Genomic DNA, 27,992 nt, shown 5'->3' on the forward strand with positions numbered 1-27,992 from the left:
CTAAGATAACACGTTCATTTGGGGTACATGAGAATGTCAGAGAAATTGTTTTGTCATGTGAGGATCATTCTGAAAGTAGTGTTCATCTATCTAGTGGCACTGCATTGACAAGTTAATGTCATTTTCACTCAAAATAAAAGCTTTTCTGCTAAACACAATTTAGCAGGACCCTCCAACCTCCATCAATTTACAGCCAGGGAGCTAATTGGACAGTATGTCAATCTGGTATGTATCTCCAACATAATGCATTTCTAACATTTGCAGAGGGACTTTCAGCTACTGTTTGCTTAGCACTGTGTATTTGTCTGTGTTAATGAATAAATGAGCCTGACCTTTGACCTCACGTGAGCTATTTCAAACCCATTTGAAGAGAGACAATGTCCTGCCTCACAAGGTTATGTCACAAAGGGAAGACAAAAGGCCGTGGAGAAAGCAGGGAAAAAGCTTCGTTGGGGGTTACTTATCTGTCTCATAGAAAGTAGCATGTTACCTAAACATAAAAAAAGTTCATAAACACTGTCTAAACAAATGTGGTGCATTTGAAATGTGCATTGTACCACAAAATTCTGCAAGAGAAAGGAAAAACTCAAATGGTTACATGCACAAATTCTAAAATTTATAAAAGAAAGGTTGCTAAAAAACATAAAGGGTTGACTATGGTTGGCATTAAATGATGGACACATGAGTTTGTGTCCAGACAATTTGGATAAATCGATCCAGGAGATTCAGTTAAATTGAGACTTACAGTCTGTACCAAAATAAAAACCCTAGAATTAAAATACAAATGGAATGAACTTCATTAATATCGTTAGTGTCAGATTTATTTTTCTTTAATCCACCACTTTGGAAATATTTAAATGACTATTCCTGCAGTGTTAGCATGACTTAACACAGACTGCAAATCAACACCTAACATTTAAAAAAGGCAGTTTTATTGCAGGTTTAAATGACACAATGTTTCCCAGCTTTTCAGCAACGCCACATCAGATTGCAACTTACACGATGACTTATTTGAGTAGAGTATTAAAAACAAACAGGGAAGGAATTTGACAAACAAAGACACACTTAAGTTGCGTATTCACAATAGCCTTCCTGCAAAAAAACATCAGATTTCAGTCCAAGTCTGCAGGAAAGGAAAGAAAATATTCTGCATAGTCACAATTCACATTGCATTTTACTGCAATTAATGTAAGGTTTGTCTATATCTTCACATTTCAGCAATCAAACCTTGAGAAAATAACCACGTGTCATAATCTATTATGTAGTCTAGAGTATGCTTAAATAAGGCCTAACGGGTCATTTTTTCCTAAATGTTATAATGCTGCTTTTTTGTTTCTCTAAATGATCTCCATACACAGCTCTGCTGCCGTTTCTCACCATATTAGAGTAAACATTGTAATAAAATGTTGACTCTGCTCTTTACAAAGTCACAACAGTTCATCCACTCTGTCAGTACTATGCAACTGGAAGAATAGAGAGACTGGTAAGAGTTGAAGAAAAAGGGGTGCGGACAGTCAACTATTTCCTACAGTGATGGCTGTGACCAACAAGTGCCTGCAGATGCACAAAACTGTTTTATATGGTTCAACAGGAGTCAAGCTTAAACCAGCTGTTTGCATTCAAGGAGAAACTCGTAACATACCATGAGGCAGCTCAGCAGCTTTTCTTACACTTTTGCTTAAAGGTGTAAGTTGAGACATTGCCAGGCTTGGAGCTTAAAGGTAAAAGGATTCAAAAGGAGAGCAAGTGTCAGTTCATTAGGGGCATTTGTTTGAATTGTCTTAGTGTCTGTTGGCAGTGATTCTTTGGCGCCCCCTAGCTGGGAGACAGGGAAGGACTGTTTTCTGTGCTGATGTGGACCAGGCACTCGCTGGACTTCAGGCTGCTCAGAGATTTGCAGCTTGGGAGTGAAGCCAAGGACCCACACAGGCCCATCATGGAGGGGGTATAGTCCTTTTCTGGAGAGGTGAGAATGGAGATAAAAAGGTGTTTTTTGGGGGTTTGTTGTGACTTTAAAAGGGGGCAAAGCCTGCAGTGTCACCTGTGCTCCAGGCTCCACCGTTCTGCTTCCCCTCCATCCGCTGGGGGTCAGAATCCAGGGTGACTTCCAGATGCAGCAGCTCTGTACTTGGGAAACTCCTTCTACGAGTCAAAGGCAGGACAGTTAAATTACTGAAAGTAGACACTAAAATACATTTCAAAAAATTCTTCAAACTAATAAAAAGCTCATTGTTAAAGCAATATTCAAATTTAGCATTAATTCATGGTGTTGGCTGTTTGCATACTCATATTTATGGCGTATTACAAGTATAGTATTCTTTATAATATTATTTTAAACAAATGAATGACTTGATGAAGGACTGAATGAATGCTTTTTTTTTTTTTAGTCAAACCTGCGGAACAGCTTCATGTCGTCTTGGCTGTTGTATGGCTCAGGTGTTATCCACTGATTGACCAGAGGAATTGAGAGGTTTTTTGACAAGTGTTTAGGGTCACATGGAATCAAACTTGTCCTGAAAAATAAGAAAAAATATAATTTATTTCTTCTCAAATACATGAATTATTTACTCCTCGAGTTTGTGGTTTCAATCCAAGCTGCTGAAAGCAGGGGACACCCTAAACAGACTGTCAGTCTGAAGGTCAACCACACAAATACTGGTTGCTAACAGTAAATATAGTCACCCATCAACCCATGTTTTGGACTATGGAAGTAAAAACTACTAAAGGAGAACATCCAAACGCCCCCAAAAAGGGGGGCCTTTGGGATTTGAATTAGGTCCAGTCCTGCTGCTAACCACCATAACACTTCTGATTCAATTGTTTATTATGTATTCTTAAATAGATGGGATCAATGCAATCAAGCTAAAAAAGATCTGACCTGCTTCATGTCAGGCTATGTGTGTGCCAATTCCAGTGGCGAGCAAATTCAAATTCAAACTTTATCTATAAAGCAGTAACACAAAGTGCTTTATAGGTTTGAAACTGTTAAAAACACAACATGGCCCAATAAATTGACCAATAAATAAAACTGTAAAAGGAAACCGAAACCAAAGTGGAACCACAAAATAAAAACAATTTAAAAAAAAATCAGTGCCATGCCTCTGTGGTTGCTGGTTATTGTAAAACAAAAAGCAACACTTTTAAGAAAAATTCTCAAAGTAGGTATGATCTGCTGTTATTTACCTTTTGTTCTACATTCCTCTATATGGAAATTACATTAAAAACCTTTCTATGTAATTCATCACTTACATATCACATTGTTATAATCCAATAAAGAAAATCATTTTAATGTTGATTTTTGCATGTTTTATAAATTATATGAATTGAATTGAAATGAACTGTGAGAGATCAGACACATATTGAACACCTGAAAGTCTCTCTGATTTATCCACTCACAGTTGCTCCTGAAGTTCGAGGATGACACCTTCTAATTCCTGTTTTTCTCGTTGGTTCTGGCTCTGTTGCTCCTCCAGTTGGATCTTCAGCTTCTTGTTTTCTATCTCTGTGTTCTTCAGCTGGGATTCACGCAGACGCACAAGTTCCTCTAAGTAACCCTGACAACATAAAGCAGCAATCCTTTTGATGATAAAGCCAAAAAACCACGGTTGAGTTATGATTTGTTTTACTTGAGTAGGGTTGAGACTAAACACCTTCTGAGCATTGACGATCTTGAACCTCTGCTCCATCCTGCGACACTTTGTGCTCCAGCTCTCTTCTTCTGTGACCAGAGGAATGTAAGGGTGTTCAGGGACGCTGTCGTCACTTGTGCTGCTGTCAACGCTGCGCTCATCCTCACCATCATCGCTCAAGTAATCATAGCTGCAACAAAAGCCACCATTTCAATATTTTATATTATAAACGCCATTAAAGTGGTCCAAAAACACAAGAAAATAGGAACTGAACTTTTTAGTTCTTGAGCTGTGTGGGGATGCTGTAGTGCCAGATGAAAGAGGCCCCAGCTGGGATTCAAACTCACTTCAATGAACATACCTCTGTGTAAACTTCAAGTATGGAGTGTAGTCAATCACTGCAGCTGATTTCCCATCCAGAGCCTCACCTTTCAGACAGAAACTAAAAAAAAAATAGATTGATTAACCTTAAAGCCACACATCCAAACATCAACTTATCTTCCAAATCCGCGTTAAGACCCACTCTGATGAAAACGTTTTTAACATGTTGTGGCCTTTTCTGACAAAGGAGGACTTATAAAAAAGAAAATGAAGCTTAAAAGTTGCCTTTCTGAGTATTTCTCTCTTCAAACCATTGTGAATCAGGAGCAGATGAAAAGATTCTGTTTGAAAAATTGCATAATTTTACATAAAAAATACACCGGGGGGGGGGGGGGGGGGGGGGCAAGCTTCCTGCTCCATCCTGATGCATCCATTAGCAGACGTCTAGATCAACGTACGTCTTTGTTGTTCTCATCCGAGGTGGCGTTTGGCTCAAAACTGTACGACTGAATAGCTCCAATATTGCTCTGCATTTTTGTTGCACCAGTAGTGTTAGGCCTGGATTGGGAGGGGCTGTAAGCTAGCAGGAGAGAGTGTAAACAGAGAGCTCTCAGCAATGAGAAGGGTAGGGGGGGGGGGGTCGCACCACATCAACGGTCTCTCCTACAACTCAGAGGCGAACTCCTGAAACAATGTCCTAGAAAACCACTGAGATTTTTTGGTTTTGGCTAAAAACAACATAATCATTATTAAAAGACCACTGGAAACAGTTTGAAAATAGATAAAAAGATAATCAGAGTGGGTCTTTAATCCCTTTTAGGGTCACAAGGCTGCTGGAGCCTATCCCAGCTATTGTTGGGCAAAGGCGGGGTACAGCCCTGGACAGTCTGTTGCAGACATCAAAACAATGTTTAGTAAAAATAATTCATATATATCCCCACCTAAAATCTATGGCTCCGAGGCCTATTAGCATCCCTGTCAGCACTGTGGCCTCTTCCCTCAACATGATGGCTCCCTCTGAGTAAAACCTCCTGAGGTGCAGCGAAAGAGCAGTTAGATGGGAATTCATCAGGAAGAGATCATATCTGGAGAACGGCGCTGACTTGTCTGACCTCGTTGTTCTGCTGTCCCTCAGAGCTGTGCCAATGTACTCAGACAGCCTCTTCTCCATCAGGGCTACCCTCATCCAAGCTCGGCCCTGATGATAAAGAAGTAGCAGAAATAAATGGAGGAAATCTCCCAAAGCGCCATGTATATTAAAACCAAACAAAGACTTGCCTTTGCTCTTGAGGTGCTAATGTTTTCCATGCTCTCAATGCTACCGATGCAACTGTTGGGGACCTTAGCACAGGCAAGGCGGATATAATCCCAATAACTCCTCTGACCATCAAACCAGCTACCAGAGCCTAAAGGGAGAAAATAGTTCCAAATAAAAAGGGAATTTTCAAGAAAAGAAACGCAGATGCCGCCAAATATTAAGTATAATTAGCGGAACAGAAGTTATTTAAATACATTTTTCTTTTAAATAGCAGGATTTTCAAAACGGTTGGACAAATGTAGCATCCGGGGCAAACTGCTGCCTCTACTGGACTAGGCAACAGGCTCTATTCTATGCATGCAGCTCCGCTCAATCCACTTGTGATTACAAACACAATTTATTTGCCCAAACTGAGTTTCGTCTGTCTGTTTTCTCATTTTTGTTTATTACCTTTGAAGCAATGACTGAGGATGTGCTCAAGGATTGCAGCAAAATTGATGAACTCCTCAGAGGAATCATCAATGGGGTCGGCTGTGTATTTTTCTAAGAGCGTCTTAACAGAAAACCTGTAAAAGAGATGAAGAAAAATGAAAAGTGAACATTTAAACACACCTATTATCTTAAGATAAAGCATTCACAGCATAATTTTGGATGTCAATGATCTAATTTTACTGTATGTGGGTCCAGCGGGTGGAGAAGCTAAAACAACACCAGAAAGTGGTGGTGGGAGTAAAGATTTGAAGATTTTCCAAACAAAAGCTTTTGTATCAGAAAGAAAAAGACACAAAATAAATATTCTTTGCATGTGAGTGTTTGTGGGTATGGGAACTCCCATTCTTTAAGCACCACTGTGTAGAGTCTGAGGCCTACATGCCTACCTGATGTCATCCATTTACTGAAAGGAAGACGTTGGTGGGGAGCTTTCAGGAAGTAACTCGATTTCCTGAAGCGCTTTAATGACTCCAGCCTGACATCAAAACACTCACGGTTGTAAGGATCTGATGCACAGACAAAACAGTAGCTCTATGAAAGGGTCCCACTTTTTAGTTACTTTTAGCAAAAACCTCATTTTTTATTTAGCTATCTCAGACAATCCATGTACCAAGATGAGAGCTAGGATACGTCCTCCATGGTCAACACTGACCGATGGAGGCCAACAAACATGTCATTCTAATTAACTACCATTCCATCCATCCATTTTCCTAAACAGCTATATCTCTTTTAGGGTCACGGGGTTGCCAGAGCCTGTCCCGGCTACTGTTGGGCAAGGGAGGGGTACACCCTGGACAGGTTGCCAGTCCGTTGCACACAATCCCTCACCTAGCGACACTTTAGTCACCAATTAACCTATGAAGCATGTATTTGGACCGTTGGAGGAAGCCAACTTCACACAGCACTGCACATTTTTCCTCTTTAGAGAAAAAATCTGAATATTTCCCAACTGCATACTACTAAATTAGCTTCTTTTAGTATTTACAGAGGACATTTTGAATTATACCAAATGTGAATGGGTGAGGCCTAGGAAATTTAGTTTTTGCTGTGTTCAACAATATTTTGACCTCTTGTATTCAGGAAAATTACGAAAAAAATTGTTTTAGTTCATGTTTTATTATTTACATTTTATTTTAGGCACTAAATCTTTGTCTGCTTGATGTTTGTCAAACACTAAAAGATTCACTGAATTTGTGAGTCAAAGCAGGAGTCACGTGTTGTTTGTCCTGGACCGAAAATCGCTGTGGGCTCACAGAGGCTTTATGACCAAAGAACAACAAACTGGGACAAACTTTTTGTATAATGCACAACCAAGACATAAAAAAGCATGCACATCTGATGGTGATCTAGGCCAGTAAGTCAAAGGATTTCACTTTCCATTGTTCCAAAGGCAACAATGCCTTATTCAGCTTCTTTTACTGAAAAAGAACCAAGTGACTGTTCTTTCCAATCATGCTTAGATTACCAGTTTGTGTATTTTTGTGTAAGTATTTGTCTAGTCTTGCAGTTTGTATAGGTTTGCAAGTTCTGTTAAATCCATGTGGTGCGGTAGTTTTGTACTTTCATGAAAGGATCCAAAAATAAATCAAATCGAAATGATCAATAGCTTGTCTTTAATGTTTGATAATTTTCCAGCAAATAATCCACCTTTGACTTCCTGACAGGAGTGGCAATATCAAGCAGATTTGGCTTTAAAACAGATGTGTGACTTACCTTTATATGTATTTTTAACAGGAGTTACAATGAAGTCAAGGCAACAAAATGATGAAACTATATTTAGACTGTTACACTGGAGATTTTGTTTGTTTTGGGTCATTCCAACCCCTTTATATCACTTTTATCACTGTATAAGTTTAGGTGAGAACCCTTTCTGTTTTAGAGAAAAGAAATGTGATTACAGAGCCACATATAAACAAAACCAATTCATATTTTTAATAAATAGTTCCCACCAAAACTACATTAAATATATATTGGCGGACTCTCTGGGGTTTTAGCCTCAAAACTAGTGGTAAAAGTTTTATTTAAAGAAAAATTATGAAAAGCTATGATACAAATGTTATGTTAAAAAGTAATCTACTAATTTTAAGAAAGGAAAAAAGCAAAAAACAAATGTGTAATAGATGTCAAGAACCTTAAAGAATGATTCTTTGAATGATGATAATCTAATTTTTTTCCCTGTAGTTAAATCTGTAACTGATGTTCATATTTTCAAACATTACAATAATAGATATTTTTTTGTTTTATTATTTTAGAAAATGCATGTCTACACACAATTCCTCTGTGAAGATTTGTCACCCATGAACTTCAATCAGGACTTTGTTTCTATGCCTCACACTGCTTCCCTGCCCTCATTCCCTGGGGTGCCAGGTACTCCTTGCTCCGGGAAGACGGTCGTCATAGCAACGCCATCAATGCAGAGGGAAAAAAATTGTACTGACAGAGATTACCTAAACTTGCACAGTCAGAAAAGCCTGTGTGATGGGTTTTTTTTCACGTCATGGACAATTATAATCATAAAGTTATACAATGCCCCAAAGGCTCATAAAAGGATGAATAAATTGTGAATTTTTTTTGGTATTACTTTTATCTCAAAATTCACATTTGTGTTAAAAATGAGGCGATTTTTGCAATATAATGAAATTCTAAAATAAAATTGACGCCCGAAAAAAATTACTTTTTAGAAAATATACATCTATTAAGGAACTTAAAGAAAGGCGTGGTCAAGTAACCTTTATTTTTAAGCATCAATTTTAGCCTGTTAGGACTCCATGGCCCTCATAAACACTGAATAAGTAATTCTAGGACATTTTTAGTGACAGATATAATTTAACAAAGTTTTAAAGTAATTCCTTTTCCAGTAGAACTGGTTGTTTGCAACATAAACATTCAGTTTTCTGACCTTTAGCTGCAGTATTTTAACTCAGCGATCAACTAAAATTCGCATCAACCAATATCCTTCTTATTCTGACAGGAAGAAATGAGAAATTTCTTTGGAAGTTAATTTTTTTATAACTATTAAGACATCAAACAGATACTTTTTTTTTTTTTTTACTAAAGTGGGGATTGATAGCACAGGTAATTCATTTCTTTATTGTATTTACTGAAGAATATTTTGTAAGGACCTCAAAACAAAGCATCCAGTCTTCTATCCTAACCAGACAGAATATACCATTTATTATTGAAGGACAAAAGGAGGGATTTTATACTAAATAACCTGCTGGTTCTTGTAAAATGTAATAAAATGGAAAAATAGACAGTGTATAGGTACAATTATCTCAGTGTATTAACGTTAGAAAAACACTAATCAATTATTCCGAAGTGCTTGTAAAGTCTTAAAAAACTGTGATAAGATGCCATCACATCTTATTGTCTTAGTTTTTACCACCTTTCTTTTTTTGCTAACCTTAATATTTTGTTTCTCCCCTCAAGCATTGATGTTCTTTGCTTTTTATGTTCACTCTTTGTTTGTGTTTGCCCATAAAGTATGTTGAAATTTAAAGAAAAGAAAAAACTGAAAACCCGGAAGTGTCTGAGCAGTTGCCATGACAATAGCCGGTCCAACAATAGTGATTTATTGGTGTTTTATACAGACTTTATTTTACCAAAAGGATAAATTCTTCTTAACTTAACAATTAAATGGCTACATTTACATTCATGAACAAATTAATTTTATTCATAGTTAATAATCCAGGAAAAGTGAAAACAAATACATATAATTAAAAAAACCAAACCCTTTTCCAATCGCAAACTGACCTGCAGACCGTGATGAGGTTCTTTCTGTCCGCCGCCGCGTTCCGAGGTGAGGCTTTTTTCGAGGCATCTCCCGTTGCCATCCCTGCTGGAGCATAACCGGGCTCCGTCCAGGAGGAGGCAGCCCACAAATGAAAGGACCCCTCCCTGTCTGCCGGACCTCCTCATCCACTTCTGGATGCGGCACGGAGGATGCTGCGCCGCGCGCCCGCTTCAGGGGCGGTGCCAGGCGGGAGCGCGGCGTCGCAGCTTGGAGCAGAAAACGCCGTGGATGTGCTTTTGTTGACACTTTTAAGGCTTAAAGGAGAAAAACGCATCCGCGCCGCCTCGCAGCCTGAGCAGTGACGTTAGCGCCCCAGAATATCTGACGTAACGATTACGTCACTTCCTCGGCCGCTTAAAGTGTGTCTCCGTAATGTGCAATAAAGTGGAGTTAAAAAAGTGTGTCTCCGTAATATCGCAGTTACTTTTTTATGGAATAAAAGACAAATAAAATAAATTAAAACTGATGATGACAGTATTTTATTTATATTATCTTATTTATAGCAAAACTTAGCCTATAACAGTCACAAATTGGAGGGTTTTTATAGGGTTTTTGTATCTTTTGAGTATTCTATATCGAATATGTTTAAAAAACGAACAAAACATTAGTTACACTAGTTGATTACATAAACATTCTTGGTTTGTTTCTTTACCAAAATAGTGCTCCTTCTAGTATAAAATACATGATACTACAAAGGGGTGTGAATGCACTGATAAGAGTATATGATGATGTGGTAAATAGTGTATTCCTTAGCAAATAGTATTTCAGTGTACTACAAATATTCTTAGTCTATACTAAAAGTGAAGCAGCAGCTGACTTTTTTTATATACCATCTATAAGTTGGGAATTAAAAATGTTTCAAATTAGTCTGAAGAAAATTCAATATACTTCCTACACTACATGTACATGGTCTACAGTATACTTGCTTCAACTTCAACTATGCTACTTTTTGCAGATTACTTGTACATTCTACCTTTATTAAGGCCCAAAGCGCATACCCATCTGCACTCACAAGGACAATTTAGCTCATGTGCAGTCAGAGTGGGAACCAAACCTGCGACTCTCTGATCAACTGCTCGACATCCTCTCCTCAGCTGCCCCTAACATATGCCTAAGTCAGATCCTGATGTCTTTTTTATTTATTTATTTATATCATTTATATCATACTTTTTTGAGGACTAAAACTATTTTTGGATTGATGTATTATTCCAGAAAACCCTACTTGCATTTTCTTTTGCTTTTTTGATACTTAACCCTTCTGCTATCCTAGGCACTTTACCGTTGGGAGTTGGGTCATCGAGACCCACTAGACAATGCACTGAACTTTTTTCTTCAATGATTTGTGATCTTCACTGGTTTCCATGGATTACATGAAATCATCTCTACCTTTATCCACCTTTGTCATGGTAGGGAGAACACGTCAATGGACATCTTGACCCTATAGGATAGCAAAAGGGTTAAATCAATACTTAGAAAATAAATGTAGTTCCTAATTTAATTTTCCACAATTTTGTTGCTTTAGACCAGGGGTGTCAAACTCATTTTCACCGAGGGCTACATCAGCATAGTGGCTGTCCTTTAAGGGCCAGATATAACTTATACATGTAACTGAATGTAAAAATAAATGTAACTACTCCTTAATGTTAAAAAAACTCATTATTTATCATAACTTTTTAAAGTGACAATTACATTTGCATAGAAAACATGTTTGTTTGTTACTCTAGCATAAATCCTTTTAAACTTTGTCCGCTTATTAAAACCCATATAACTCCATTAATGAAGGATCAAACTGTCCAAGTGAATAAAGAAAAAAACATAAAACTGAGCCGCAAAGAACACGTATTACACGTGTAACATTTTACAAAAAAAAGGCTGCACACAGCTTTGCATCTAACTGATGGTTTGATGACAACTATTTGTCTTACACACATAAGACCTGCACACACTGACTAATTACAACAGCAGCTACACATAAATAATGTATAATCAACTAAACAAAAAATTTTATTCTAAGAAATAAAAAAAACTTTTATGCTCTCATGGGCCAGATAAAATAACAGGGCGGGCCACATTTGGACACATAGTGCTTTAGACAAAAGATTTATTTTCCATAACATCACCACAGTGATCATGATGGCTCATTTCCTCCATCACTTCCCTCCTCTTTTAATCTTTCTTTTCAAATGCCAGTAATCGTGCATGGCCGGGCGTGAGTCAGCATTTCTTGTGCACACTTAAAGCCCATTGGCCGATGATTTTCGATGACCCAACGGAGGTGTGATCACTCAAACGGCATCTGCTGTTTTATATCCTGCAACATTTTATTTTCATCCATTGACCTGCTTTTGTATCGATTCTTCTGAGGTGTTTTATGGTTTAACAGATTTAGTGAATTACATTTTCAAATAGATCAGAATAGTTTTGCTTTTTATCTATGCTAAATTACATTATGTATTATTTGATAGTAGTTTTTTACTATTCACCAAAATGAGCTGTTTATTCTATCAGTAGTGGGTTCAACCTTGGCAGAAAGATTACATTTGCTAGTGAAATTTTAAAGTAACTGTGGACAAACAGATTTTAAAAAAAATATTGTTGCAACAAAGATCAACTACTGAAGAAAAAGGAAATTAACTCTGGTGTAGAATAAACTGACTTATTTTATTTACAATCTTACTTTTGAAATGATCACATGTGTTTTTACACTTTACACAGAGAAATGGTAAACCTCTCCACTTCTGTACACTCAAATCATTGTAAAAGGTTTAACAAGAGTAGTTTTTGGCTGTTTATCTTGTGAATGTAGGCAGCTTGTGCTGTAGGTTTGTCACTCTTGCTCCAGGTCTCCAAAAACAGTTCAGGAACCTGTGGAGCCACAGCTTGAGGGGGAGTGTGTGAAATTCTGGACAGTGCTGTGAGGGCATTCAGGGCAGAGGTTACATGAAGAAATCGGTCAGGGGAAAACAGTTTCTGTACAACAGCCTTCAGAGGTCCTGTCAAACTGATAAATTGGACCATTTAGACCACAAGAACAACATCAAAGGGGGAGATTTGTCTAGACAGTGTGTCTAGACACAGCTGACTCTTAAAGTCGGTTAAGGCAACTGTAGTAGCTGCATTTTCTCTTTCACAAATAACTTGACATTGTCTTATTTTGGAAAAGAAGTACAGCCGTGTGAGGTTGTGCCCAGCAAATCCAGGAAAATTCCCCGACAGAAATACAAGTAGGTGTTTCAATCCCGCGTGTGGTCAAAAACGTTACTATTTTCTCTGCAGCATCACATCAAGCATCGCCTGCATTTATCTAGTCACATTTTTCTCAAAAGTCACATTTGCACAAGTTACATAAATTAAAATAAAAACGTTTTTAACCTGTTAAAACAACTGGAGAGCTGAGCTAAAACATTAACCGTGCAAGTAAAACGATTCTGCGCTTCTGTAGTGTTCATGCGGCACAAACTGTGTTCCCAACATCCAGTGAGGCGGAAACCTGTTTTTGTAGACAAAGTAGCATCACTGGAATAAAGGTTTTCTCCAGTAGCAGTTACATGGGTGTCTCTATCTCCTTCAAAGACAAGGAGACGTCTGGCTCTTCTGCTCCATGACTTTTACATTCATCATTCCCTCTGATAACTCTGCCATTTCTGGCAGAAACCCCTGACCTACATCGCTCTGGCTTCCACAAAGCCGGATCCTCCTGAGGGTTTAAGTTTCCGGGTTGAAAACAGTTCGGATGTAAAGCTGTAAGAGAGGTGTGGTGTGTTGACCTCACCACAGATCCATCTCCACCACTAGAAACACCCCCTGCTCCCCCAGTGACACCAAAGGCTCTTGGATTGGCAGCAGGCAAGCAGACGCTGTGGGTGGTGGCGTGAGACACCATACCGCCATAGTAGCAGCTGCCTCCGCCACTGCTTGTAATCCTGGCTTTCTGTTTGAGGTCCAGCGTCAAGCTACGCCTTAACCAGGCCTTCTTCACCTCTGCCTGCACCTGATCAAAGCAGTCATATTTGCACTTTTTAAAATCCTAAAAATATATGCAGGTTATAGCTTGAACTATATTTTAGCATTGTTACCTCTCCGTTGCAGAAACAGTAGATAAATGCCACAAAAAAACCCTGGAAAAAAAAATCAAATTTGTCTTTAAGAAAATTAATTGAGTCAATCTAACTGCTGCGTCACATATGACATCATTTTGTTCTGACCTGGGAAGAGTTGAAGAACATCTCATAATGCATCTGCACCTGCCACAGCAGCCCATTCACCTCAGTGTAGGGAATAGCCATGAACACAATGTAGTGGACTCCAAACAACGGCATGAGCACTAGAGTGGACCTCAGGAGCTTCCTGCAGAGAACAGGAAAATGAAACACGTCAACACCAAAAGAGGCCTTTGTTTGCTTTTTTTCTGTGTAAATGTATCATACACCTGATTTGCACAACAACCTTTAGTTATGTTTTTCTGATCTTTCGCTGTTTTGGCCAAAAATACTGCTATAGACTCACTCTGCTGAAAACGTTTTTTAACACGTTCTTGGGACATTTTTCTCATGATGGAGGACATATATTAAGATAATTCAGCTCAAAATTATATATTTGAGCATTTCTTTATTAAATGATTGTGTATTGGGAGCAGACTGTTATGGTTGCCCCCCAGTGTTGTTTTTTGGTTCTTTTTTTTTTTTGCAGGTTAGCTGTGGTCTCTCCCTGATTGATCACAGCTGCCTGCAATTATCTTGCTTCCTATTGAAGTTTTGTTCTGTGTTTTGTGTTGGAGCGTCGTCTATGCTGGATCATTTGTTTGGACTCGAGTAAATCTTTGAAAGCTGGTGAACATGTTCAAGTCTTCCTGCTCCTGGGTTTATCTTCTCTGACTAACCGTAACACAGACAAAAAACTGCTAGGCGCAAATATGGCAAGCCACAAGCCCACTGCTCTGCGTCTTTGTTTTCCTTGTCCGAGCTGAAATCTGTCTCATAACTGTGCGACTGGATAGCCCCAATATTGCTCGCCATTTTTGTTGCAGCGGTAATAGGTTGCGGGTAAGCTAGTGGTAGAGTATGGAAACAGAGAGCTCTCAGCAATGGGGAGGGGAAGGGGGGGCATTTGAGTTGTAAGGAGCTGTAAGCAAGCCGTAGAGTGTGTAAACAGATGGATGATGGGAAAGGGAGAGAGCTTACTCCAACAGCCCCGCCCACAAGTCGCTTTGCAAAAACTATGTCCTAGAAAACGACACAGGTTTTTAAATTTTGGTTTAAGAAGGCATAATCATAGTTAAAAGACCGATGGGAATTATTTTAAAATAGATTAAAGAGGATTGAGATGGGACTTTAATCCTTATTGCGTGTGTTATCCACTTTTGTCCTATTATTAGGTGTTTCCCTTTATTTTAAATAACTTTATTTTTTGTAGATTGTAGATAACACGCTTTGTAGCATAAAATAAATTGGTGAAATAGAATAGATTGCTTTGACCGAGAGCTGTTTAATGTCAGTTTTCATGTTTTAATTGTCTAAACAGCAAATGAACAACCTACCTGTACTGCTGTCGAGGGTTCAGTTTTCCAGTGTTCGTTTCCCAAAGTTTTGAGGCCAACACCCGAATAATATTAATGAAAAGAAGAAAATTGACCTGCAGAGACAGGTGTTGAAGAGCAAAACATTCTAATTGTCAAACTGTATTTTGTTGCAACTTTATTTTTCCTTACAAAAATGCCTGCCAAAATGGGAACTTGATAGATCCACTTTAGATTTCCGGCACTGATGTCCCAACATCTGAAAGCAGCAAATAAAACAAATCAGGGAAACACATTCAAATGCTAAATATGAATATCGCTCGAATGACTCACTGCGTGTCTGCCAGCGAGGCTCGTGCACTAACCCAAACAGACACAAAAACAGCTGGAATACCTAAAAAGGGAAAGTGACTTTAACATTTGAGCTGACACCCGAGAATTTCTCCTGCAGAAGTCCAACTCACCCCATCCCATGATGGTGAGGACCCAAAGATAGTTCTTATCGGACAGGAGAGCCATGAAGATGAGGCTATGGAGATACAATCCCTCAGCCAGAATCCAGTAATGGTTGGTTGCCAGGAAGTACAGGAAGAAGGTAACAGCAGCTTTACAACCTGCCTGATGACACAAAACACCTGTTCAAGGAGGGAACCAATGTATGTGTGCAGGTTTTGTTTGAACACTGCAAAATAAAGAGGCTCTACTATGCATTAAGTTTGAAAAAGAGGAGAAATAGCAGCTCTGTCCAAAGGTTAATGGAAAATGAAACCTGTCATCATAAAAGCTCAGGTAAGAAACGAGAATGCCAACTGTCCGGTTAGTGTTTACCAGGTAAAAAGCTAAGTTTCCGTGAAAGAAGTAAAGATTTCTGTAGTGGTTATGTTGGTTTTTCTATGAGTGATGGAAATATAACACCTGTATGTAAGTTTTCAGCACCGTGTCAGGTGTATTGCTCTACACGCTGCTTCCTACAGCTTCACATTTCAAGATGGCACATTGTGTCCATGCAACAAATTGAAACATCTTAGCAAGTGCAGAGAAAAGCGTTTTTGTTCTTTACCGTGTATTGCCTTTCCGCAGGAAACTCAGCTTTACTGTCATCAGTTATGGAGTAGAGCACACTGTCCTTCACAAAAATGCTAACCGCTCGACAAATGAAGGACGTGAAGAGATGAATGTGGATGTAATTGCGGGTACAGTGGAGACGTCTAGGGAAAAAAAAATATTTGGCAAACAAAAATAGAATGAGAAAACATTTGAAAGATGCTTTTGATATAATCTTAGACTAGATCCTACTATAGAAAAGTATTTGATCAAAGCTGATCCTTATATACTGTTGCAGTTTGTTTTCATTTTGATGTTCATTCAACCAGGAAGTTTATTTTTCTGTAATGTATGACATATTTTACAGTTCTACATGCAAATCTCTTTCAAGGTAGTTGTGTAGAATCAAAGCTTTTGTAGCACTTCACATACTTTATTTTGAAAAGTCCTAAATATTTCATGATTTGAGTTACTTTTTTTTCTTTCTTACTTGAAATAGCAAAGGATGGAGACGGCTACCAACAGGGATGATAAAGAGATTGAATATCCAACAGTGTACATGAGATGGAGCCGCTTGAACACCTTCTGGAAGAAAAACACAGGATCTTTTAGTGTGAATCATTCTAAACAATGCTTTATACTTTTACAAGCATCCATAATCAGATATTATATGTGTTACACATTACATGTGTTTTAGTATTATGCAAAAATCCTTTGCTAAGTTTGCAGAATATTTACAATTTTGCATGAAAGACTGAAAATGTACTTTAGGTCCTTGAAACCCCAGTATAAGAAATTACCGATAAGCAGACTGCAGATTATATTTATTGCTAACAATGATCATGCTCATGCACCTCCTGGAGGCTTCTGTGGTTGGAGGTCAGGTATCTGGTGCACTCTGTGTAATTTGCCCACGTGTGGTTGTTACTGGTTACCAGCTCCCAGTTTCCTGTGACATCACACTGGCGGTAGGCTCGCCCTGAATCACAAGAAGACGGGGCAGCAGTTCAAACTACGTTTTATCGATTAGTTTGTTTCAAGCTATTTCAAAAAAAGGGGGGGGGGGGGACAAAAATAAAAACATAAATGTATCAAATCTATTTGAGATATGAAATCATAAACTGATAATAAAATAAATAACATAAATGTATATTTTATCTTTTTGACATCATAATTGCTCCAGTTAATACATTGACATATTTGTACTTACACATACAGTACACATGTTGACTTTATTGAATGTAATTGTCAAATAGAGTTTCAGTAATTGCTTGAAAGGGAGTTGGAAGACGCAAATATATGTAATCCCACCCCTATTATGATTTACTTAACTTTTTTTACATAGTTGCCATAATCTGGTTCTCAACATATTTTTAAAGTTATGAATACACTTTCAGTCCAAGTGCAGATTATTTACCAATAAAAAACAACATTAACATGCAAAAAGAGGCATCTTCACTGAGAACATGTGGTGTCTGGATGTCATGTACCTCTGTGATTGAAGTCGTAGATGTACTCTGGACAAGGAACCGACACCAGCTGACCCGCCCGGCTCTGAGGCCAGCAGATGATGCCATCCCACTCTGGGACGCAGTCGCCTTCTTCAGCAACGAGGGCAAACAGGGTTTCAGTACAGACAACAACAGGTGCAGATCCTGTGTTCATTTGATCATATTCCTACCACCTATGATATAATTCATACACCTCGTTGTATTATTACAATTACCTGTCATGCACTACAAAAACTACCACAAGTAATCATAAAAGAACGCCAAAACAAACAAGAAGAGCACATTCCTTAAACATTGCAATAATGTGAATTTGTTTTGCATTTCAGATTTCTATATGTTTATAAGTGAATTACAGAAGGCACAATGCACAAACACAACATTAGACTGAAAAAAATTTACTTAAGAGCCTCTCAGAGACAGCTACCTCCCCACTACATTTCTGTTTTTTTATTGGGCTTTTTGGTTATTTAAGGTTGATTCATGACCTTATTTGCAATTCAGTAAATCACAGTTTTACAGCTTGAATCTGCTCTAAATTAACTTCTGTGGAGACATCTCTGCCTACAATGGTCTGCATAAAAGACACAGTTTGCAAAGCTCAAAAGTTGTCTCTTGATTTAATGCCTTGCTGATTAGTTCACAGTCTCAAGTTGATGTAAATTATGATCCTTTATCCCTTGTGCTATCTTAGATGACCCCACCCTTACATTGACGTGTTCTCTCTAACATGACAAAGGTGGATAAAGGTGGAAAGATTTCATGTAATCCATGGACACCAGTGAAGATCACAAATCATTGAAGAAAAAAGGTTCAACGCACTGTCTAGTTAAAGTGCCTAGGACAGCACAAGGGTTACACGAGAAGTTTGTTCAAGCTAAAGTTATCTAAAGATGCTTTCTTTACTTGTGTTTGTGCAGTTGACCGTATTTTAATTTGATTTTTAATAACAAGATAACAAACAAGATAGCAAATGGCAAAATGGGTTTAGTTTTATGCGTGGGGCCAACAATAAAGAGATTGAAATAAGTCTTGCTTTCATATAAAATCAAAAATGTCCACTTCAGCCTTTGTTTTTGTTCTGGAGCTCTTTGGGCATCTCATGAAATCATCTTATCTTTTGGAGCTTCTGCGTCACAGGCCAATTTAGATATGGGCTTCTATTTTAAAATTCACAGTCTGCAGGATATTGGATGAGTTTTCTATCTGATGCCGCATAAACAACAGAGGTAATAAATACACACACACATCAGAACAAACCTTTAATGATGGCCGTTTGTGTCTGGATGCTCCTTTCACACCTGGCCTGAGCCCCGGTCAGAACGTAAATCTGCTCATCTCGTGTGATGACATCGTCAGAGTCTATCTGCAGAGGAGATGAAGACCTTTTAGACTTGAATGAGCAATGAAGCCAGTATCAGATAAAACAAACAAATCATTCAGACCTCACTTAACGGATGAATCGCATTTTGAGCTCTATCTGCAGGATTTCCTCTTTTAGAGAAAGCTTTAAAACCTGTCAGATTTTTTTTCTGAGCGATGGATCAACCACAAACACTCCCAAGGAACTGATGTGCTTCCTCCAGGTGTTGTGAAATAGTTGTGCAAGGGTGCAAAATGTGGTGATCCCTTGCTAACTCTTTTTTTCCCCTCACAGTGATGAGGTGGAATGCTGCAGGGGGCTTAAATAATCTAAGCCAAAAACAATGTTCCTTTCTTAATCCAATGAAAACTATGTTTTTGGTGTTTTTAACAAGTTCTTGTGGCATTTTTCTCATGAATGAGGTCGTGTATGAAGAAAATGATGCCTATAATTACATTTCTGAGTCTTTTCTTTATTTAAATTGTGGTAAATCAGGAATAGACAAACAAAACGCAGTTTTGAAAAAGCTTGTGGCAGTGATGTTGGTGCTACAATCGGCAGGCCACAAGCGTCCTGCTCCACTCCATTCGGATGATATTCACTTGCAGACAACTAAATCCATGTACGTCTTCGTTTTCCTCGTCCAGGCTGGCATCTGGCTCAGAACTCTATAGCCCCAATATTGCTCTCCATTTTTGTTTTAGCAGTAATTAGGTTTGTACGGGGTTGTAAGCTATCAGAAAGAGCCTGTAAACTGATGGGTGATGGGAAATGGGGACAGGCCAACAGTTCCACCCACAACTCTGGGGAATTTCTAATGAACTACAGTCACTCTCCATGATTAAAAGAGCAATGGGAACGCTTTTAAAATAGATCAAAAGGTAACTAAAGTGGGACTTTATTTTTTTATACCTCTTAAGATTTTTTCTAAAATGTTCTTGGTTGATTAACTATGCAAAAACAAGCCAATATTGCAGCTATAATGGAGTTAAAATGTTTTTGTTTTTTACGTGTCTTGGTCCAAATTCTCCTTCTCACAGCTGCTTTTCCTGAGCTGAAAAGAAATCCCAGATGGAGCGACTAATGCAACTTGATAGGTGAGAAGTAACAGCCTTGGCGTAGGCCTTGATATTAAACTGCAACAGAGGGGACGTTTGTTTCCCGTAAGCATTCAGGATGCTAAACAGCTTTTATTTCTTGTTGTTTCATGATAGACTCAGACAAAACGTCACGAGAACTTAATTTGTCATTTTAAGTGGGGTGGACATAGTGCCACTCTGTTGATTGTTTTTGGGACATTTTCTATATATTTTTTTTTTGCTCCAATGTTTCCATCTAAACAAATAATCCCCATCCATCTGGCTCCACTGGGCCTCGTTTTAATGCTAAGTGATTTTCAGGCTGGCTTCTCCTGAGATTGTTAGTCTGTCAGAGCTGGACATGTGCGATCGACCCAGGGAAGATTAAGATACAGATAAATGGGGCCCGAAGGTAAAAATGGTCAATGGCATGTGACTCCGAGAAGGGGAAAGGTTAGAACGGTTGAAGTAGCGATCCAAAAAATGAATAGAGAGGATTGAAGTCAATTAATCTGTTGCTGTTTTGAACTTTACTTCTCTCGCTCTGTCTTTGTCCTATTCCAAAGTTTTTTCCAAACATAACATATATATTAAAGTTTATTGCCCATTTTCTCTGACATCACTAAAGCAAAATGCTGCATCAACAGATCTGAGACATGCATAGGATGCCAAAATGAACAGATGTGTAAACATCTCTGAAAAAAAAGGAAGAATGTAAATGAAATACGTCACAAAGATAACAAAAATAACACTCTCCCAGAACTAGATAACCTCAACAAAAACATTCCAGGCCTTCCTCAGTCATTTCTGAATTTGTCCTCAGTCTTTTGTCTATGTGGAAAAAGAACCACACAATTTAGAAATAGAAAGAACAAGAAAAATAAAAAAAAAGGTTTACTTTAAAATCTTTCTTTTGACAGTTCTTTTTTGTATTTTAAATTAAATAACCCTTTTAAAAATTGTAGCTCATGAGTTTAAACATGATCTCGGAGAGTTGGACTAAAACATTTGCTTGAAGTACAATATTTTTAAGCCCAAAGTCACATTTTGAATTTGTCTGCTTGCATATTTAAAACCATATCATTTCCATAACATTAATTAGTTTGGCATTTAATACTAATTGCATCACATTTTTGGCTTTCTGCAAGTACTAATAACTTCATTTACATCTCAATGTTACTACCTTTTTTAAGTTACCTAGCATTTTTTTATTGTATGTCTGTGCCGCTTTTATGGGATTTTTCTTTTTACCATCTAAATGTCTTTTTAAGATAGATTTTTGGGGGTTTTATTTTTAGGTCTAAATCAATATTGCTGGTTTTATTATTTTCTGCAATGAGCCCTGAAGACAAGGCTTCAGACTTTTAATTGTATTTTATTTTTTGGCACAAGGTTAATTCCTCTACGGAATCAATAAAGGTACTAGACACATTTCAGAAGAGAAATGTTTTACAGCCTTGTATTTTACAGATTAACTCTGCAATGTAATCTGTTGGTCACTTAAATGAATAGTTAAAATAATATTTAATTTTTGGAATGAAATGGATTGAATTTGTGTATAAAAATATTAAAATATTTTGAATAATATGAAAATTGTGTTTTATTTTGCCCCTTTGTAGCATTATTTATGAAGCTCTTTGAAACAGATCTCATCATTTTTTTCCAACGCATTTGTTTCACAGTGAATTGCTGAAGGATGTAAATCTAAGTCTGACATTCAGGTCATCAAAGAGTGTCTCATGCTTGAATTTTTCCAGCTTTGGTTTGAGGCGCAGCCCTACAGGAGCGTTGTTTCTGACTCCGTGTCATAATAAAGTGTAAGTTGTGATGCTGCTGTGTGAAAATGTTATATTTAGGACCTGAAAACCACCAACTCTTTGAGAAGTCTACATTAAGAATGTACCGGTACTTACTGCTGCAAACTCTAACGTTTAAGCATAAAAAAATAGCAAAAAAGTTTTCATTCTGTTAACTTTGTGAATAAATAAGCACTCATAAAGTATGAATTTCACAGAAAATATTGTTCAAAGTAGTACAAATTAATTGAAAACATCCTAACAAATGGTAACGTAGTTATTTCAAACGAAAAAAGTTGACTTACCAGGGCAGTGATGCTTCTGAAACTTTGGAAAAGAGCCAAAGTGCAAATGATCAGCATTGTCAACATGACATCTCTCCAACAGCAGCTAACAGGTCAACAAACAACTTCCCACACTCTCAGATCAATTTGTCCTCCTCAGGCTGTGTTGACATAACCTGGAGTGGTTCCATCAAATGTCTCATCAATGCTTTGTAGTTGCTTTTCTCTCTCAGACTAACTAGAACTCCATTTCTTTGTGCACACCTCTTTGCCATCCAGATCAATATTTTTTTAAATGCAGGGTTCCCCTCAGTGGCCGCTGTCATTCTGCAAAGTTGGAGAAGAAGCCATCGGTCTGCTGAGGAGGGGGACAGAGGAGCAGAGAGGATAAAACCTCCTGTTTTTACAGCTCTCTGGACTGTCGGCTCTGGAAAGCTTGGACTTGATTGGTTATGACTTTCATGGACTTAACTCTTTGTGCTCACCGGCTGTTGTTATTTGTCTGTTTGCTGACATGATTTTGGTTTCTGCTCCACTTTCTAAGCTGTGAAGTATTTTAATGGTGATGCTCACAATAGCTCGCAGCATGCATCTAATAAAAAGCAGCACTATCTTTTTATCATAAATAGACAGAGGCCATACCACACAATAAAAAAACAAATGTCTTTTTTTATGTGGAATTCCAGACTAATTAAAGGACATTTCTCATAGAAAAATATCAACAAGTCAAAGCAATATCTCTTTTTTATTATGTTAATCTACATTTGACTAAACCTAATCAGAAAACATGTGTAATTAGGCTGTGAAAAATGTTTCTATTTCATTTAACAATTCATTTCTACAAAAGTCAAAGAGTCACCAAAAATATGTAGAAAAATATAAAATAAATTCTTGAAAACATCAACCAAACAACAACTTTCAGAACTGCATAAAAAGCATCCACGAATTGTGATTTTATGCTTTGACCTGAGGAAATTGGAAACTGTACAATACATGATTTGCCTTTGGATCTGCAGGTGGAATGGATTTTATTTTGAGTGGATTTTATTTTTTTAATCTAATTAGCTTCATCTACAACTTTTAGCCTTCAAGTACCTGATTGGTTTAAAGTTTTGGATTTTGCCATTCTGCCAGAGGATTTTAGAGGTTCTCCTTTGATAGAAACAAGATCAAATCAAATAATTTTCAGCTCTCGTTTTTCTAACCAAGATCATTTAAAAGAGCTCGCCATTATCTCCTATTCCACTTGGTACCTATAGAAGAAATTCTACCCAGTCTCTAGAGTGCAGTGTTCGCCCAAATTTACCTGATTATTAGAAATTACATAATTTATAAGAATAAATTATGATTAGAGATTATTTCATAAATCATTCTGACATAAAAATGAATAAATGAACATGACAGCAACAATCTGAAAATTCCCATGTAAATCAAATCACATTTATTTCAGAAAAAATCTGAAAATTGAAATACACTGTTATCAATGTTTTGATCTAACATCCAAAGTCCACTACACAAAAACCTGTAAAAGTCAACTGTCATTCTTTCTGGATGGCATGTTATTTCATTTGTTGATCTATAATCTTGGAAGGACAACTCTAAGAAATTAGGCATGGCTCCTTTAAGCCAGACTGGATATGTTTAAAAATGTAATAACAAGTTTGATTTTCATGTGTATTGTTAATTAAATTGATCAGGACGTAATCACTTTGATTTATGGGAGAAAACAACGTCCATACAGGTTTTTTTCTACACAAAATAAAAATTAAAACAACTATATTTGGTGAACACTCTGACGCCTGAATTTATTTCCGTCTGTGACAAAAATTGCTTCTGATTTTGCTTTTATGTAGAAACTATTTTAGAGACGATGTGGTTTGATGCATACTTGCATCAATAGGCGGCATGGGGGTCAAAGACTCAAACATGTAAACAAGGGCTTTTGGATCAATTTCTGTCAATATGTAAACACATCAGAACAGATTATTGCAGTTATCTAATCCTCTAATCAGAAAAACACCATAAACATTTAATACTTTCCAATTATCTGTAACATCACCCAAGATGCTGATCAACTAAATTTAAGACTGAAACCTGGTGGCATATTGATTAACTCTCTGAAAAAAAAGGAAATTAATTATGACAAAGTAAAGTAACTTATTAAACCAGCCATGGGTCCCAGTGCATATGCTAATAAAATAAAATAAAAATTACCCCAATAATGCATAGACTTACGCTTTAACAAACCAATTTTGATACCATATTGTCCACTTGTATTATTGGTGCAAAGTTCGACTTCTAGACAAAGAAGTGGACCAAAAAAGAAGTCTCCCTTCTAAAAGTAGCCTCCGAGGTCATGACTGGAATGTGCTGCTTGAGCAACACCAAGCAGCTTTTATTTTGAAAGCTCAAACTGTGACGTCACCGAAACCAGGAAGTCCCAAGAGCAGCAAGAGCCGAGTGGTCTTGTTTTGCCTAAACTGTGAGTTTAAAAACTTCGATGCTCCTTTTTTTGATGTCATGAAGGCGCTGGCGGTGAGACGTAAATTCACGGCGCAGCTGCTGAGCGCAGCGCGTGCGCCACGTGCGTTTATCAGCTGTTGTGTGTTTGTGGGTGAAGGGCATGGCGGGGCTGCCGCTGCTGAGGGCTCTCCGGGCTCTGCACCCCCGAGCACTGACCACCACCGCGGTCCGGTCACCGCGCTGGGATCCTCCCCTTCCCTCCAGGCCCCCGTGCGCGTCGTCCTGTCCGGTGAGGTTTCTGCGCATGAGCCCCGCGTCGTGTGCAGGTCACAACAAGTGGTCAAAGGTTAAACACATCAAAGGACCCAAAGATGAAGCGAGGGGACGGATGTTCATGAAGTTTGGCATGATGATAAGAATAGCAGTAAAGGGTGAGTGTAGAGTTTGTTGACACATGACGTCATTATTTCACTTGAACTCATGGATTCTGTCCGTCTGTCTGCAGAAGGAGGATCCAACCCAGACCTGAATGTAAACCTTGCACACATCCTGGAGCAGTGCAGGAGCAAGAACATGCCCAAGGCATCCATAGATGCTGCAGTCAAGAGTGCAGTAAGTTAAAGATTTACAACACAGGTGTGTGTGTGTGGGGGGGGGGGGGGGGAGGGAGTGTTTGCCCCTATCTGATTCTGTGCTTTTGAGTGCAAACCCAAATTTAAAGACAGAAGTAAGAAAAGTTGTTTTTAAAAGTCGTCCACATGGGAGGGACTTCCTACGTCACAGAGAGGTGGACCTGCTGCAGAACCTCAGTGCGCTTCAGCTTGATAACGTGAACATGGAGAAGGTAGACAGAAGCATTCATATCAGAGGAGCCTGAGGAGGACAGGTTTACTACTTAGTGCACTAGATAGTGCATTTCACCTTTTTGTAAAGCTGTCTGAATGTATCGTTCCCAAATCCAGTGCTGTGAAATTTCCCAGACGTCTCTGCAAAAAACCAGTATGTATCAATGCTCACTAAATCGGCAAATACAGACCACAATGCATTGCGTTTGAATGATTTGTCATGGGGGGAAAAATGTATGTATTTTTATTTTAAATATATAAACCATCGAAGTTTGTATCTTCAGAACACAGTTGATTAAGAAAATATTCTTAGCAGAATGTTCATATTTTTTAGATTTTTACTTTGGGAAATATGTAACATCATATATGTCATTAAAGTTTTTTTTAAATAGTAGCTGGAATGGTGTCTGGAGCCGGTTTAGCTCTTGCTGGTCTGCGGCGCCTTCTGTCCGTGAAACAAGGGTTCGAATCCGGGCTGCTCCCTATTCCCTTCTCTGCTTCTGTGCCGTTCCCAAGCCCGGATAAATTGAGAGGGTTGCGTCAGGAAGGGCATCCGGCGTAAAACATTGCCAAGTTAACCATGCGACTCATCCTCGACTGAGAGGTCGTTTCGCTGTGGCGACCCCTGATGGGAAAAGCCGAAAGAGAAAGAAGAGCTGGTATGGTGTCTGAATTAAAATCCAAGGCCTCAGATGGTCCAGCGGTATTTAGTTTTGTTGTAGTTTGGGTGAAGGGAGGAAAATGGAAAAATGGCTTTTTCACATTAAAAATGGAGACACTTTTCACACTCCTGTATGTTTGTGTGGTAGGTGAGCTTTATGTACGGTTTGGGTGCGACATCAGAATAATACGCCATCATTTTCTTCTTCTGAAGATGTTTCTTTGTGATTGGTGGTGAAACAATTCTTACAATGTACTTAATATAAATCCTGTGATGTTAATTCTCACAACCTTCAATAACTTTAATTTGTTAACGTTTTTTCACTTCCTGTCTACAGGAAAAGGCTAAGCCGGCATTGCAGCACATGCTGGAAGCTCGAGGGCCTGGTGGATGTGTGCTGCTCATCGAGGTGCTCACTGACAACAACTCACGCACTCATCAGGAAATCAAGCGGCTGCTGAACAAGAACGGGTCCGAACTAACTTTTACTCACTCGTTCCAGTCTAGTTTTTATGCTTCCATCTATCTCAGTCCTCTACATCTTTGGTCTTCCTCTTGATGTCTTTCCTGCTAGCTCCAATCCCAGCATCCTTTTACCAGCATCATCACCTCTGCTCCTTGTAACCTCACCGTTGCTGGTGAATTTCTAAGAAACAATTTCATGTTTTTTTTCATTGTAAATCTTTAGCACAAACGGCTGATCAATGAACCAGCATCTGTGATTTTAATGAACCCCTTTCTGGAAGAGTTCATTGGTGTTACAAAATGATGATGGCAACCTCAAACTAGCCAAAAAAAGGGGTTTTAAATTAACCCAAGGGGTCACATGACCTCCTTTTTGGTCCATTTACTTCTTTCATTTTTTTTTAGCAAATAAGCTGTTTAACTGAAATCAACCAAAAGCGGTAGATGGATTTATCGTAAAGGCGGGTTTGTGAGCAGAAATGAAGAAAACGAATGAAAGGACTTGTTTTCCCGCTTGTGTCCTCAGGGGGACGCTGTCCGATGGCTGCCGGCATAACTTCAATCGCAGTGGAGTAGTGGTGCTGCCGGGTCACAACATCTCCTCAGAGAAAGCGCTTGAGCTCGCCATCGAATCGGGAGCGGCAGATGTCCAAGAAACTGAGGACGAGGAGGAGAAGCCACTTCTGAAGGTGACAAAACCTGGTCCGGAGGGTTTTTTCTTAGGGTCTTTTGCTGAATCAAAAAAAAGTTTGATTATACTTTCTATATTTAACAATATATCTGGCATATTTTTGCTAAAGTCCTTTAAATGTTGACATGTTTAAAGGACTAACTTAACCTGACAGAGTTAACTAATCCATTTAAAAAACAACTATTTTCTATTATTCCTGTTAAATCAAGTATAATTTGGTGTCAATGGGAGATTTACCCGTTTTCTTCTTCCATCAGTTTATTTGTGATGTGGCGGATCTGAACAAAGTCCGAGTCGCCCTGGAAAGGCAGGAACTGCCGGTCACATCCTCCGGGTTGGAGTTTGTTCCCCGGAATTACTCGTCTCTGAATGAGGACCAGCTGGAGGCAGCATCAGCTCTGATAGAAGCTCTCAATGACTGTCCAGATGTCGTCCGTGTGTGGGACAACATCCAGGCCGACAGCTGAGCGCTGTTCCCCGGGTTCTCATCAACGCTGGGATTTCCACATGGAAAATTACTGGACTGCAGATGAAACAGTGATACCTTAGATTGATAAAACCGCAGAGAGAAAAAATGCACCGTGCAATGGTTGTAATGCCAAACCTGCACAAAACATGGACGCATTTGCCACTAAGAAGTTATAAGGGAAGTTTATTAGATGAAACAGTTATCTGTATGGAGTCCTAAACTGTTCATAATTAAATAAATAAATATGACCTGATGCAATGACACAATCAACCATTAAATTTCTCATAAATATATAAAAAGATCATGAAATTTTGAA

The 27,992-nt window shown here is 38.4% G+C and overlaps 3 protein-coding genes across 5 annotated transcripts; 1 reads left to right on the forward strand and 2 right to left on the reverse strand.

Annotated features, from left to right (window-relative positions):
• Positions 1-910: 910 nt before the first annotated feature.
• Positions 911-9,818, reverse strand: LOC101168579 (RUN domain-containing protein 3A). The gene is made up of 11 exons (XM_004080285.4): positions 9,454-9,818; positions 5,659-5,774; positions 5,229-5,356; positions 5,063-5,148; positions 4,892-4,981; positions 3,991-4,071; positions 3,651-3,819; positions 3,397-3,554; positions 2,394-2,513; positions 2,042-2,142; positions 911-1,958 (listed from the first exon to the last, which is right to left on the reverse strand). The coding sequence occupies exons 1-11, from the start codon at positions 9,531-9,533 to the stop codon at positions 1,816-1,818; spliced, it is 1,272 nt and encodes a 423-aa protein (XP_004080333.1). The 5' UTR covers positions 9,534-9,818; the 3' UTR covers positions 911-1,815.
• Positions 9,819-12,128: 2,310 nt separating this feature from the next.
• Positions 12,129-22,517, reverse strand: LOC101173747 (parathyroid hormone/parathyroid hormone-related peptide receptor). 2 transcript variants are annotated; one of them, XM_020712086.2, is made up of 13 exons: positions 22,104-22,517; positions 18,821-18,926; positions 17,543-17,653; positions 16,907-17,031; positions 16,543-16,634; positions 16,069-16,216; positions 15,473-15,626; positions 15,342-15,402; positions 15,201-15,267; positions 15,030-15,124; positions 13,699-13,840; positions 13,570-13,611; positions 12,129-13,484 (listed from the first exon to the last, which is right to left on the reverse strand). In XM_020712086.2, the coding sequence occupies exons 1-13, from the start codon at positions 22,167-22,169 to the stop codon at positions 13,038-13,040; spliced, it is 1,656 nt and encodes a 551-aa protein (XP_020567745.1). In that variant the 5' UTR covers positions 22,170-22,517; the 3' UTR covers positions 12,129-13,037. The 2 variants fall into 2 exon arrangements, with proteins under 2 accessions (XP_020567745.1, XP_020567744.1); XM_020712085.2 differs by having other exon boundaries at positions 16,543-16,637.
• A 1,950-nt stretch (positions 22,518-24,467) lies between these two features.
• On the forward strand, positions 24,468-27,946 carry LOC101168821 (translational activator of cytochrome c oxidase 1). 2 transcript variants are annotated; one of them, XM_004080286.4, is made up of 6 exons: positions 24,468-24,564; positions 24,703-24,976; positions 25,051-25,157; positions 26,389-26,522; positions 27,043-27,205; positions 27,465-27,771. In XM_004080286.4, the coding sequence occupies exons 2-6, from the start codon at positions 24,706-24,708 to the stop codon at positions 27,672-27,674; spliced, it is 885 nt and encodes a 294-aa protein (XP_004080334.1). In that variant the 5' UTR covers positions 24,468-24,564; positions 24,703-24,705; the 3' UTR covers positions 27,675-27,771. The 2 variants fall into 2 exon arrangements, with proteins under 2 accessions (XP_004080334.1, XP_020567748.1); XM_020712089.2 differs by having other exon boundaries at positions 24,513-24,617; positions 27,465-27,946.
• Positions 27,947-27,992: the final 46 nt, after the last annotated feature.

Source organism: Oryzias latipes, chromosome 19, assembly GCF_002234675.1.
Source record: "Oryzias latipes chromosome 19, ASM223467v1".
Classification (NCBI taxonomy): Eukaryota; Metazoa; Chordata; class Actinopteri; order Beloniformes; family Adrianichthyidae; genus Oryzias; species Oryzias latipes.

What these genes read in the sequence shown, in the direction of transcription:
- LOC101168579 (XM_004080285.4), bottom strand. Translation starts at nt 9,533, where the DNA reads ATGGCAACGGGAGATGCCTCGAAAAAAGCCTCACCTCGGAACGCGGCG. An exon ending in CCTCAGTCATTGCTTCAAAG is followed by an intron (nt 5,357 to 5,658) that starts GTAATAAACAAA and finishes TTCTCCCTTTAG; the next exon opens with GCTCTGGTAGCTGGTTTGAT. An exon ending in TACTTGAAGTTTACACAGAG is followed by an intron (nt 3,820 to 3,990) that starts GTATGTTCATTG and finishes CTTTTGTTGCAG; the next exon opens with CTATGATTACTTGAGCGATG.
- LOC101168821 (XM_020712089.2), top strand. An exon ending in GATAAGAATAGCAGTAAAGG is followed by an intron (nt 24,977 to 25,050) that starts GTGAGTGTAGAG and finishes GTCTGTCTGCAG; the next exon opens with AAGGAGGATCCAACCCAGAC. An exon ending in ATGCTGCAGTCAAGAGTGCA is followed by an intron (nt 25,158 to 26,388) that starts GTAAGTTAAAGA and finishes TCCTGTCTACAG; the next exon opens with GAAAAGGCTAAGCCGGCATT.
- LOC101173747 (XM_020712085.2), bottom strand. Translation starts at nt 22,169, where the DNA reads ATGTTGACAATGCTGATCATTTGCACTTTGGCTCTTTTCCAAAGTTTC. An exon ending in CTACGACTTCAATCACAGAG is followed by an intron (nt 17,032 to 17,542) that starts GTACATGACATC and finishes CTTGTGATTCAG; the next exon opens with GGCGAGCCTACCGCCAGTGT. An exon ending in CCATTTTGGCAGGCATTTTT is followed by an intron (nt 15,125 to 15,200) that starts GTAAGGAAAAAT and finishes CTGTCTCTGCAG; the next exon opens with GTCAATTTTCTTCTTTTCAT.